The sequence below is a fragment of the Squalius cephalus genome (genome assembly GCF_949319135.1).
Source record: "Squalius cephalus genome assembly, chromosome: 5".
Taxonomy (NCBI): Eukaryota; Metazoa; Chordata; class Actinopteri; order Cypriniformes; family Leuciscidae; genus Squalius; species Squalius cephalus.
The window spans coordinates 34097562-34111781 of NC_137126.1; the positions used below are offsets into that span (position 1 = coordinate 34097562).

General features: G+C 36.1%; 1 protein-coding gene across 1 annotated transcript; it reads left to right on the forward strand.

The window, feature by feature from the left end:
* The first annotated feature begins 1598 nt into the window (after positions 1–1598).
* On the forward strand, positions 1599–12215 carry noxa1 (NADPH oxidase activator 1). Its single transcript, XM_079871730.1, has 16 exons — positions 1599–1755; positions 1994–2173; positions 2852–2934; positions 3160–3268; positions 5694–5828; positions 6041–6148; positions 6266–6325; positions 6419–6456; positions 6547–6685; positions 7204–7272; positions 7725–7803; positions 8140–8219; positions 9051–9205; positions 9354–9459; positions 9845–9968; positions 10094–12215. Exons 2-16 carry the CDS (start codon positions 2000–2002, stop codon positions 10198–10200), a joined length of 1566 nt encoding a protein of 521 aa, XP_079727856.1. The 5' UTR covers positions 1599–1755; positions 1994–1999; the 3' UTR covers positions 10201–12215.
* The last annotated feature ends 2005 nt before the right edge of the window (positions 12216–14220 follow it).

A 14220-nucleotide genomic window follows, 5' to 3' on the forward strand; every position in this document is an offset into this window, starting at 1 on the left:
AGGCTGTTCGTGGTTGTATGTGGGGACTTTGATTCATCCAAGTGATTTAATTATTTTGAATCAGTTCACTGGGATTAGGTTTGTTCAGTGAGCATTTTCTGCAGTTTACATCGCTACGCCAGTAGGTGGAAACACGTGTCTATTATATTTTATGAGTGAGTTTTTGAATCATTCAAATTAGCATTTAAAATAAAAAGGATTCGTTCACAAACCCCAAATCGTTCACTAACCTTACCAACTTTTCTAACACTCACACTCACTCCTAAGCCATAAACAAGAACAGGAAGAAATATGTAATTCTACTGTAGTTCTAATTAGGCCTACATGCAATTCATGTAGTAGCCTAAAACACAGGATAATGCACATGTAAAAAGTATTGTAAAAAGTAACTTTTTAGACATATGTACAAGTAATTGTCTTCTGGGTTTTAGGACTACAAACTGAACAGCTCAATAGTGACAGTGACTCGGAATTTGTCCTCTGCATCACATAGGCCTAGGAGCAGTGAGTAGTAAAGACACACACACTGCAAACCGTGGGCAGTGCGGCACCTGGGTAGAGATTTGGGGGTTAGGAGCTTTGCTCAAGGGCACCTCAGTCATGGGAATTGAGGGTGGTATTGAGGGTGGAAGAGAACGCAGTTCATTCTCTACATTTTCCCTGCCGGTATTGAGAATCGAACCGGCAACCTTCGGGTTACAAGTCTGTAACAAGTCTGACAACAGATGTTGTTTTAAATACAGAGCGTTGGAGGAGCCCTTGATGGATTATTTACAAAAGTATTATAGCGTAAAGTAAAAGTATTATATTTACTGTAAATAATATAACACTGGAGGTTAAATGAAAGTAGATTTGCACATTCCTAGATATTTCACTTGTATCTCAGATAATACTTTTTATGGTGTTACATATAGGCTATCTTAAATTTATATGTGGAAATAATAAACTCAAAACCACATAATGTGTCCCCAATTAATCCACGTAATGTGTCTCCATTTTGTAGAAAGCAAATGTTTATTTTATTTTATTTATTTCTGAAGATACTGCGTAATTAAATGTAATTATAACCTTAAAGGAGAACTCCGGTCAATTTTAACATTGAGCTCATTTTTTTGGTAAATTTGGAGTGCTGTCAGTACAGAGAACAACGACAAAAATCGGTTTTTAAAATTTGCACCTGAGTGACAGCTGACAGTCTGAGATCACGCGCGTGAACTCAACAATCGACTACTGTGGACTTCGACCGAAAACAGGAAGTAAATACAGGTATGTGCGCTGGCTGAATTAACATCACTTTTATTCATATCTTTCACATCTACTGCAGTCAGATTCACCCGTGTTAACTCTGAAGGAATCACTCAACATGGCTGGGCACTTGTAATGACACATCAAGGATGTTAAGAGGCTAAAAGCAGGTTTAAAACTTGCCCCATTTAAGTCAACAGGGTGCAAATTTTAGTGTAAGTGTCTTCTATTTCCTTGACTTACTCAACAGCTTATTGTTTAATTGAACCATTGTGTACGTGCCCTACCTGCTGCTCAACAAGTCTCTCTCTCTCTCTCTCTTGGGAATGCAGGACTTCCTGATGGCATGGAAAGAGGGCGGAACCACAACTGTGTGTCACACTACAAATATCACTTCCTTGTGAGTCAACTATGAGTTCTGGCTTACACCTGTTCAGGAGCAGCACAGTTATTCACTTCTAGAAAACAATTCAAGTTCCAGACTTATCTCTTGTTGGTTTCTTTACAGTGGTAAGTATCGGCCATTGTACTATTATTAGGTTTTGCTTTTATGATTGTATTGCCTTAAAACAACCTGTTAAGTCTCACCTGTACTTGTAGGCAGCTGTCAGATTCTTTTTGTTCCAAGCTATTAGTGATCAAGATTGGCTGTTTTCTCAGTACAACTTGGTATTAATCCATTAATCTCTATTTTAATTAATATAGCGATTATAAAAAATAACATTTGATCCTATTTGTTTTGTTCTAGAGGGCCATGCTGTACATAGAGTTGATCAGGCTGTGGGATGAGGCCGTACAGGCAATAGACAGCCGGGACTGGCTGGGCGCTCTCACTAAACTCAACCAGATCACAGAACACAACTGTCGCACTATGTTTGTGGTCGCTTCGACACACATCGCCCTGGGTCAAGTGGATTTGGCCATCAAGGTACAACCACAGTCTTGGTACTTAAACATATAAGAAATGATAGAAATGCAGGATATCGGTATACTCCATTACAGTTGTCTTAAGTTGTTAAATAGCATTTGCTATAGCTTTAGTTCAGGGGTTTTCATTCTTTTAGATGCCACTGATCCCCAAATATAATTATCCTTGTGCAAGGGACCCTCATCCTAAAATATATTAAGGATGTACTGTATAAAAACTATGTATTACTATGTCTTATAAAGACCCAGTTGATACTGTGAAAATCAATAATATAAATGTGTAAAATATTATTTGGAAAATATTTAGTTTGTATTACTTTTTTGTTCTACTCACTATAGTACAGTATAAAAATAGTACAGTATTTATTACTTTTTATTTATTTTAATCAAATTTATTTATTTAATTATTTAGTTACATTTTATTTTTTATTATTTATTTATTTTTTTTAAAATTCACAGTTTTCTTCAGCTCCTTTTCCCCTAGTACTTGCTTGCGCCCCCTGGGGGTCCTCAGACCCCTGTTTAAAAACACATTAGTTAATAAATTGGGTCTTTTCAAGTTCGCAAAAAGATATAATGAGGAAATATGAACGGTAAAGGGAGTGATTATGATGTTTTAGTTAGATAAAAAGGTGGACATTTTGAGATGTCTTATCCAATGTCATATGATACCTTTTAGGCTCTCGATCAGGCAATCGCAAAGGATTGCTGTCTTGCTGTGGGATTTTTTCAGAGGTCTGCTGTTCATATGATGGCAAACAGGTGAGAAATATTTTGTTTTCATATTGTAGATCTCTATGAATCTGTCTGACTGGTCTGTCTGGAAATCCACAGCGTGATGCAACACAAACACTGACTGTTTAAAGTTGATGTTCTGGACAGTTGATGCACTTTCATCTAACACTGCCTCTTTGTTCTCTTGCTCTCTCCATTTCTCATTGTCTTTCTCTCATTTTTCTTTATCTATGTCACCTTTTCTAACGCCAGACTGGAGGAGGCATTGTCCGATTGTATATGGGCTCAGAAATACATGAGGGAAAACCCTGTTATTGACTACAAACAGCTGGGTCTTCGCTTTAAACTGTACAGCTGGCAGGTCAGAACATAAGCATATTTCTGTCTGATTGTGGGGGGGAAGTAAGACATAAAATCTATAAAAGTATGATTGTCTGTGTTTAGTGTGCATGTTTTATTTGGTAGCGTTTCAATTCGGGAAATTGTTGACATTTTCTGTCTTGCCTTATGTCAACTCTGCCATTAAACATGAACTTTGGTGGAGTTCACCTGCACAGATAGCTATCACAAGGCCTCTTTGAGGGCTGAGTGAAAAAGCTCCATATTATGCAATGTCAAATGCCAGGCTGAAAAATGATAAGACATTCAGCATTCCTCAGGTTAGCCTGAACAGATGAAGCAACCTTTCTGTTCCTCAAATGCATATTGGTTGAAAAACAGAAGAGTTTCATAGAGGCTATGTATGACCACCACCACATGCAAAATGTTTACCAGTTGTCCGTCTTTAGGCATAAGTGCACATCTTATGTATTATAGTTATGGTTTATGCGATTTAATAGCAGAATAATAGAAATAACGCCTCATTATTCACTTGGTGATGGAATGGAAGGTCCTGCTCAAAGAAATGATTAATTTTACAGATTCTTAAGAGGGTACACTCAAAAATATTTTTAAGCCTTTTTTCAAGATTTAAAATTCCATCAAATTGAACTGAATAACCTTTAAATAATATTCATATTATGAATGAAGTTTTTTTATTTTTTATTTACTAAGAGTAAGAAAACTAGAGCTTAATAAATAATTTTTTATGGAAACAGTCTTAATGGATCAAGGGAATGAACCATTTAGTTTATGTGATTCATATTCATAAATTTTAAAAAATGAAACTATATTTAAATTTAAGATTTATACAAGATGTTTTAAGCACTATTTATTTAAATTTTTTTTACTTAATTCATAATATGAATAATATGTAATGATTTTTTTACTTTTAATTGAAATGCGTAAATCTTGAAAAAAGGCTTACATTTTTTTGAGTGTAGTAACATAAAAGACCTTATTTTATGGATATATATGTATTATACAAACTACACTGCCAGTCAAAAGTTTTGGATCAGTACATTTTTTATGTTTTTAAAAGAAGATTCTTCTGCTCACCAAGGCTGCATTTATCTGTGGCATTAAAAAAATAATAAAAAAAATACAGTAATATTGACTAAAACAGTAATATTGTGAAATATTATTAAAACAGCTTTTTTTATGTGAATATAGTATAAGTGTAATTTATTCCTGTGATCAAAGCTGAATTTTTAGCATCATTACTCCAGTCTTCAGTGTCACATGATCCTTCAGAAATCATTCTAATATGATGATTTGATGCTCAAAAAACATTCATTATTATTATCAATGTTGAAAACAGTTGTGTACATTTTTATTTCAGGATTCTTTGATGAATAGAAAGTTCAAAAGAACAGCATTTATCTGAAATGGAAAGCTTTTGTAACATTAAACGCTACCGTTCAAAAGTTTGGGGTCAGTAAGAATGTTTATTTTATTTTTTGGGGGAAAGAAATAGAATAAATCAATACTTTTATTCATCAAGGATGAATTAAATTGATCAAAAGTTACAGTAAAGACATTTATAATGTTACAAAAGATTCTGTTTCAAATAAATGCTGTTCTTTTGAACTTTCCATTCATCAAAGAAAAAAAAAATGTACACAACTGTTTTCAACATTGATAATAATAATGAATGTTTTTTTGAGCAGCAAATCTGCATATTATAATGATTTCTAAAGAAACAGACTGGAGTAATGATGCTGAAAATTCAGCTTTGATCACAGGAATAAATTACATTTTCAAATATATTTAAATAGAAAACAGTTATTTAAAATTTTCATAATCTTTAACAATATTACTTTATTTTTAATCAAATAAATGCAGTATTGGTGAACATAAGAGACTTCTTTTAAAAACAAAAAAAATTACCGATCCAAAACTTTTGACTGGTAGTGTATATAAAAACAAAATAAAATCAGCAATATTTTGAAACATTATTACAATTTAAAATAACTTCTATTTTAATATATTTTCAAATGAATTTTATTCCAGTGATGGCATTACTCCAGTCTTTAGTGTCACATGATCCTTCAGAAATCATTCTAATATGATGACCTGGTGCTCAAGAAACATTTCTCATTATCACAGTTAAAAACGGTTGAGCTACTTCATTTTTTGTTTTTTTTGGAAACCATGATATATTTTTTGTAGGATTCTTTGCTAAATAGAAAGTTCAGCATATATTTGAAATAATTTTTTTTTGTAACATTAGAAATGTCTTTAGTGTCTTTTGACGAATTAATTTAATGCATCCTTGCTGAATAAAACTGTTTAAAAATAGCCTTACTGACCCCAAATTTTGAACAGTAGTGTATATTCTTTTGTTGTCCTGCTGATATGATATAATGCAGAGTGTGTACAACTTGTGTGGGTTTGTTCACTTATAGGTCCTTTATAATGCAGCAGCCATTCACTCCAGACTGCAACAATGGGACAAAGCCAGGGACATTTTACAGGCGGCCTCACAGGAGAGAGGAGCGGGCCGAAGCAACCTAATAGACACAGCTCTAGAGGCCATTTCTGTAAGATCTATGTGATACTTATAATAAGAAAATCCAAAGAGAAGGCTGAAAAGCATTTTCATAGTGCATGACATCCACCACTACATTTTTATTGCCCTTTTACTGATAATTTATCACTGGACACAGTGGTTTGTAACGATCTCTGAAGTCTGTTTTCAGAGAACAACCCTCCACTAAATGTAATGTAATGTTTCTGTCCAATTTATTCTCAGAGGAGAGAGGTTTTAGAGCCTATCCTGGTGCCCGAGGGTGAAGTGTTCCGTCCCAGGAAACAGGAGGTAGATCAGCTTAAACCGAGGAACTTCTTGGGTGAAGCAAAGGTAACTCACATCTTCACGCTGTACTGCTGCTTTAATAGCTGCTTGCAAATTAACTATACATTACATATACAATAAATGTGACAAATGTTCACTGAAACTAAACTCTTCTTCTCTCAGGTCATCACTTCTTTGATTCCAAACGATGACTTCAGGGGCTTTGATCCTCTCAGACCACAGGTAAAGTTACCGCCTGTGATGCTACAACCTCAACATTTTGTCCTGTCTTTTTGTTTCTAAACTAAACTCCACTGATTATGCATGTTCCTGCAGAAACCAGGGTACTATGAGCCAAAGGTAGTCGACGGCCAGTAAGTATTCAATATTCAGAACATATTAAAGACTGTTACATGACCGGCTTAATCCACTGAGATAATATACGATGTGTAATTCCTGCAAAGGGACTCTCGTTACATGGTAATGAAGAGTGCTTATGTGGCAAAAGGGGCAGGGGAGCTAACAGTGCCTGCTGGAGCAGAAGTGTTTGTGTACAGTGATGACGACAAGGACGGGCTGGCGGTAGTCATTTATGATGGAAAGGTGGGATACTCTTTCATTCTAGACGTGAAGATTGATTACTGAGGATTTGTATTGATATGGAGGCACATTGAATGTTTGTCCTCTATTATGACATAAGGATAACTGTTTCCAGGTCCAAGCTTACTTGTTTAAGTTGGGAATCTTATCTCAACACCCATTTATAATCACTATTTATTCATATCATATTTAAGAAAAGCGTTTTAAAACTGTTTAAAATGGTGTACACTACAATCTCCGGGCTCACGACGTCCTGGACACGTATATTTTAACGATTTATAAAAGATGAATCATCAGAGATTTCTGTTTAGAAGTAAAGGTTAGGATCATTTTTTTCAGTAGTATTACAGCACATGGTCACCTGAAAACGGATCAGACTTATCAAGCGGATATTCTTGCTTTCTAACTATGTTTCTGACATTCACAAAGTGGCAACATCAATGTGTGATTTAAAACTGATAACAAAATATAGAATAACACCTGGGCTATTTCTTCTTCTTTTTTTTACTTTTAAATGTCAGAGAGGTCTGGTTCCTAATTTCCTGCTTGAACCGATGGGCAAGAAAAACAAGGGTAAATTCAAGCGAATTGTAAGTGTCCTACTTTTTTAACCCCCTCTTTCATTTCTCTCAGTTTGTGCTTTATGGGTTTTAATAGGGTTCTGTTATTTGCCGAGGCTCATCCAGCCTTTCTCATAGAGGTGTTGAGCTTGGTGGTAAAATGCTGAACTTTATGAATGCAGGCAGCTGTTTAATTCTAGTTAAAAATGTGTTTACACACTTTGCTTTGCCTCATCACTCTTTGTTACTTTCAGTATCGTTCTAAAGGAAAATAGCATTCATGAAAATAAAAATGATTTAAAAGTTTATAGCCTCTTCTTCCAGAGATGTGATGTTTAATTGTGCAAGGGATCTACATTCCCTTGTTTTGCATGCTGTAGGAGCAGTGACCTTGTTCTTCAGGCTCTGATGTACAATATCTGAATCAAAGTTGTTATAGGCAGTAACATACTGAGTGCTTTTCTCTGCATATTACTTGGAAGGAACTCGCCAGTGGCATCCCACATCCACCAGCCCTAAAACCCCCAAATCGACCCCAATTTCCATCTCAACGTTCACTAGGTACAGAAAATATGTTTTCAGATAAAGCAAACACATTGAAACTGAAACTGTTAGTTAATAACTAAAGTTGTTTTTATTATTATAGAATTATTATAAAATGTATATCATTATACAAAATAAAGAAAATATAATTTTCCAAACTTTATCTTTTTCAATATCTAGAAAAAGGTTGTGATAAAATAATAAAATATAATAAAAATGTTCTAATAAAAAAATGCTGTGTAATGTTGCGTGATGCAGTTACCATTTCCTGTCTCTCCTTCAACTGTCCTAAAAATAAATAAAATGATTGTACCAGTATTCTGAAGAATGCAAGTTTCATCCTCTCTTCTGTAGAGTTGCAGCCCTCCTGTGCCTGTGCTTCCCACACATCTCCTCCAACGACCAGCAACTCCACCCACGTCCCTACGCAGCAGGTGAGTAAGAAAACACACTTGAAAAAGATGAAAGAATGCTCACCTTTTAGCAGGACAAATCAGCGATCCCTTTAGTAAATATAGTAACTTATTTCAACCACAAAAAAGTTTTTGCCAGGAATTATCTTTCTAATTTTCCACCGATAATTAGAAGCTAATTTAAATGATTTGCATTCATTAAAAATGAACAGATTTGTGGTCTATAAACATGGGTTTTCCATACTTTAACATTTGGTGCCCCCTAATCTTGAATACTTGATTCTTAGTGCTTATATATCTTATATACAGTACTTCTGAAAATTCATTTTATCTCCCTGTCCAATTTGTCAAGCCTGAAAGCCAACATTTCTGACAGTATCATGTACTGTAGATGGAAATAGAAGCAGAGCATGATTAATGCAGTGGCCGTCATAGTTGATCTTTTGTGTGAGATGAGATCTTTTGAATGAGTTTTGTGACTCAGACAAGAAGTGGAGTGGAGTGTTGCGGCAGCAGGCCTTTGATTTGGCCTGATTCAGTCAGAAATACACCCAAGGGAGCAAAAGAACGCTGGAAATTTGAAGAGGAGACTATTTAAGGCCACTGCCTGCTAGAGAAACCCAATTACCTTGCGACAAAACTTTGAATTTCCCAATACCTTGTGCACATGATCGAATCTTGTAATGGAAAAAGGGAACTCTGGGAGGTGGGGGAGGAAAGAAAAACTTTCCTTTTTCTATCATTTTCATGGTCTTGTATTATAACTTTAATCGCTTGGCTTATACTTCTGATCGGTTAAAAGCAAAAATCTGATGTATCTCTGTAACCTCAGATGTGACCCCCATTTTTCAGGCCCAAACTTCACCCCAGGACTCTGGATCAGTCGTAGTCAAGGTGCACTATACGTGCACCATCGCTCTGAGAGTCCCTTTAGAAACTCCTTTCCGGGATCTGCAAGAGAAAATCGCACAGAAATTAGGACAGCCTGTGACGAACATTCGCCTCAGGTAATATTGCAAACCTGCAGTCTGGCTGATCTGCTTTTAGTTGCCATAAATTCCCAGCATTTAAGTATGTTAGAACTCTGGTCACATTTTTTTCATTGAAAAACCCCCACACCATCCTTAACACATAATATTATACTTCCTCTCACAGACACAGAAGGCATGGCACCAGAGTACTAACACCACTAAATGGTGACGATGGACTGGATAGCTTAGAGGGCGTGGCTGAATCAGGACGTGCCCAAATCTGGTGTCAGGTAACCTTACAAATTACCATTTTTGATTGACAGCTCTCAATACAGCCTGTTAAAGGATATTAATTGTGTGCACTACTACTACTACTGTCACCAAATGGAATTGTTTTCTAAAAGGTTCCCCATGCTCACCGCTGTCTGCAATTGGTCATATTGTGTCACCCAAATTCACACAAATGGTTGAGCTAGTGTCTGTATGTTTAAACAGAGCAGATTTTGATAGCACCAAATAGTATTTGCACTATTTTAGGAAATCAGCCTATGAATGGTATCATTGTTTATTAGGAATTCATTTCCTCACCATTCCATTACCTTAAAATTTGTTCTATTACAAATGAAATTTTAATATTTTGCAACTTTCTTTTTTTTTTCCCCATTTCGTCCCAAGAATGAGGACCCTCTGGCCAACAGGACCATTCTTTATCAGATGGTGGCACTATATGACTACAATTCACAAGGCCCAGAGGATTTGGAATTCAGTGAAGGCGACACAATTGACATCCTCAGTGAAGGTATGTAAACACAGGGGTGTCTTTTCTTTATTATTAGAGAATTTTATGTTTATATGTGGTGTGTTTTGCACACCAGTGTTGGGGTATTAAAAGTATTTTTCTTTTTCTCTCTCTCCATTTTGCAGTGAATGAGGAGTGGCTAGAAGGGCACATTGCTGGAAAAATCGGCATCTTCCCTAGAAGTTTTGCTCATCGGGATACAGAGAGCATCAGTGGGGCATCAACAGATTGAAACAGCCTCTAAACATCTACAGTGGCCATATTAGCGTTCAATCATTAAGAACTTTCTTATGTGCAGCGACAGTATATAGGCATCCATCTGCCAAAATTAATGACAGTATTTATCAGAAGTTTTGTTTTCTTTATACCAAATTGTGCCTTCTCTTTACTGCTGTTTCTATGAACATGATCATAATAACTTTTGAGCATAGATTTTGAAAGATGATATCAAATTAATTTATCCTCTGCATAATTGTTTATGATCTAAAGGTATTTAAAAAAGAATTTTCCATTAGAACATTTTCCATGATTTATTTTTCCATTTACTTAATGAAATTACAGCGTGCTTTTAACAGGAAAATAATGTCATTTGGGAATTTAAGCTGTTTAAAATATATGTATATTGGTACTGGAACGCCTGTGTGAATTTGACGCCAAACTGGAAACTCTTGGCTTTCTTTACAGAGTGAGTTCATTTAATATTAATAGAAAAGAGAGAATTTCTGGTACTTTTTAAGATCACAAAACAGGGTGGCTAGAGGCCAAATCCAGAGTTTAAAACAGTGGTCCATAGGGTGTCAGTTTCAGTTTACATCATTAGCACCCACCTCTTACTTCACCGATTAGCATTCAACTTTGTATCAGTAGAAACCTGGTAGTATTTTCGAATGACCGTGCTTCCCTCCCTCATGTCCCCCTGAGACGAGAGATTTCTGTATTGTGTGTCTGGAAAAAAACCTCAGATGACACAAAAATCGTCATTTTGCTTCATCGGAGGCCTTTTCTGGCTAGAGACTATAGCCAGTAGTAGGAGCTAGTTCCGCATGTTTTCAACCCGCCCATAGGGGGTGGAATCTCATGATAAAACGGCGTCTTTTCAGTTTCGAGTCAACTAGTAGCCTAGTTGTATCATTTCTTCCGATACTGCCCTCTGTAACCGGTAGGCGTGGCTTGGGAGTGTCCTCGTAGGGCAGTGAAGCAAGTGCATTCTGGGAGTTGTTGTCTTTCATCCACATGAGCCAAAAATACATTTTCTGGCTTTTCTCAGTCTAGAAGGCACCAACTTCTAAAATAATTTCACATTTCTACTACATAAATGACCCAATTTGTAAATACACATCTTTCCAGCGGTGAAATAAATTTAACCTGCAGCTGAAACGGTATCTATATACAAACTGAACAGCAATGCAGCAGAAGGATTTAACTTGCATCACACCTATACAATATACACTGCTGTTCAAACTTGGTCATATGTCATAAAGTGGCTCTTAAATCCCCCTGTCCTGTAGTGAGAGCTGAATACACCTCAGCAAGGTATCCGTAATGCAGTGTTTAATGGCGTGGTGTGCTCTGTCAGACTGGGCACTGAGGCATGACACTGCAGCACACGATCCCTCTGCTCTTTTATATTGCTGTAATTATGGGTTTGGCAGAGCCCAGCGTGACGCACATTTCCCTCAATTCCCATTAAACATTCTGCTATTAATCAAAGCCGTACCGCATTCTGACTCAACGTTAACCGATCAGTTATTCCCCTTCTACCTTCTGTACCTGGTTTATATTTTTTGAAGAGTGAAAATTTGTGTTGCATTTATGAGCTGTTATAAAAGACATTGAATAAGTGTCAGGGAGTTGTTAAGTTTAACATGTTTCAGTGTGACGGTCGTTTGTCTGTCTGTTTTTTATAGGGGATGTATGTGAACTGTATTTTGGTCTTTATGTAGTGCAGCCAACGGCGGTAACTTAATGGACTTGACAGCATAACCTGTCGTAAAAGTTACTTGTTTATTCAGTGCATCGCTCGCTCGGTACTCAAAAGATTATGTGGGACTCTTTATCCAGAAAGTGGAGAGCATAAACCGACCAACTATGGTGGTGCATGGAGAAATCTGGATTCTCGGATTTAAGTCAAGAGTACAGGAATTACTGAAATTAGGTTAAACCATCCTAACCACACAGTTTTATTAGATCACTCTCTCAAACGTGTGTACATGTCGAGAGAAAGAAAGGAAAGGGAAAGATATTTAGTATTTCAGCACCTAATTGGATTACTTTTGAGCATGTATGTTTGGTTGGTGAGTCTGGATTATGTGTGATTTACAGCTGAGGTGTAATACACTCTCTTCTGCAATGCATAAAGATCAGTGAGCATCTCTATTGTCTCATTTAGGCCCATTAATTGCTCATTAATTTCTGCCACCATGCTCTGATGCCAAGAGCTGTAATTGCAAATTAACAATGAATTTGACTCCTTTGCTCCAATGCCATCATCGTAAATGGCTGTAAATTAGTGGGCTGGAGATCCAGAATGATGAAGAAAGTTTAGTTGAGAGTTTATAAATGTGTTTAGTCTCATTTCGATCTTAAATGTACCTTTTTAAATCACTAATTTATTTTATTTTAATTATTAGTTCTTATTCTCTAATTTTATTATGCTGCACTCTTTGTTTCATTTGAATTCTTGTTTTATTTATTAAAGTCAACATGAAATCAAAATGGTCAGTTCTCTTTTTATGGAATATCATGTGTGTCATTATATGAAAAAAAATGAACGTGCCCTTGTAAAGAAATCTGTTCTCTTTTCTGATGACGTGTTTACCGACGCGAGGGCGGGACAACCTGTCACTCACATGAGATCACAGTAATAGCAAACCACAACCGTCCAATCAATTCCCTTCAAGTCCCGCCCTACATTTTTTTCTTGTTCCAGAAGCGTTTCACTTGGATATATGTAACAATAGGGGAAAAAAAGATGATTGCGACTTCCGTTTCATGCTAATTTTAATGTACAGCCATGTTGTAAATACTTTGCCAAAACTAATACACTTTGTTGCTGTTGTGCCAGTAAATCGACTCGCTATGCACTTTTTAAAAGTATCTCAAGTAAACACTATGGAAGTAAAATAATGTCAAATGTTTTTGAAACAAAAAGCCTGTTGAATTGCACTACTTGAAAAAAAATAGGCATTGCATTAACCATGCTTGCATTTTAATGCATTGTATTTTTAGGGCTTGCATTTTTATGGGCTGAAATTCAACATGGTTGAATATTTAAGCTGTGAATATTTCAATTAAAAACATTTCAAACACATTTTCATTATTAAAAATTCAATAATCTATATTCACCTTTCATATTTCACTTCCAAATTATTCAAACTGTTTAAAAATACAACCTATAATATTCAACAGGCAATTTTCGGTCCATTTTATTTCGCTTTGAAAATTCGCTTCCACAAATTCGGTGGTTCAAATTCGACAGAAAATATTACGTTGACATCCATGAACTGCAGGAAGAGCAGTAGATTACCGAGCGTACTCTCCATCTGCTGTTAGTCAACCTCACCAGCAGGGGGTGCAAAAGCTCGTGTTGTTGACGAAGACAGAGCAACAGTTAGAGCAAGCCATTCATTCATAAAACTCATTTAACAGCAATGCAAGTGTATTTGTGATTATTATGACGGCGGTTTTATGTTAAATTCAGTGTCTTCACAGTTACTTTCCCTGTGTAGCCTACAAGCATCTTTCTCTACCGTGAACAAGATTATAATGTTATTCCCCGATGCGGATACAGATCCAATATTACATTTTTGAGGTTGACATATATTTCTCTTGGTTGTTTAGTTGCCTTAACTTTATATTGTGGCGATGTGCTGCATGCAAGCTATTAGGGTTTCCCTCAATACTTAAGGATTCACCAGCTGGACATATAAAACGCTTAACGTATAGCTTAATGGACTAATTACAGTGATATAAAAGACCAAACTCGTTTAATGCTGAGCGTTTCCCAGTGATCGACTGGCATAAAGTTGGCTTGACGTTGGACATTCGCACATTTAGGGACCGTCTCTAAAGTGTATACGACTTTACACGTTTCTAACTTCAATAGCATTTGAATAGAACGACTTACAGTCAAAAACCAACTATAAAGTGTTCATGTAGTGTCAGGCATAATGCGCACCCTTTGGATTTTTTATATTTATTCAATTAAAGTTTGCTATTGAAGTTAGAAACGTGTATGCCAGTGTTTTATGCA

Coding starts and splice junctions, on each gene's coding strand:
- noxa1 (XM_079871730.1), top strand. CDS start 2,000: ATGCTGTACATAGAGTTGATCAGGCTGTGGGATGAGGCCGTACAGGCA. Junction 5,829..6,040: donor CAGCTCTAGAGGCCATTTCT/GTAAGATCTATG, acceptor ATTTATTCTCAG/AGGAGAGAGGTTTTAGAGCC. Junction 9,969..10,093: donor AATTGACATCCTCAGTGAAG/GTATGTAAACAC, acceptor TCCATTTTGCAG/TGAATGAGGAGTGGCTAGAA.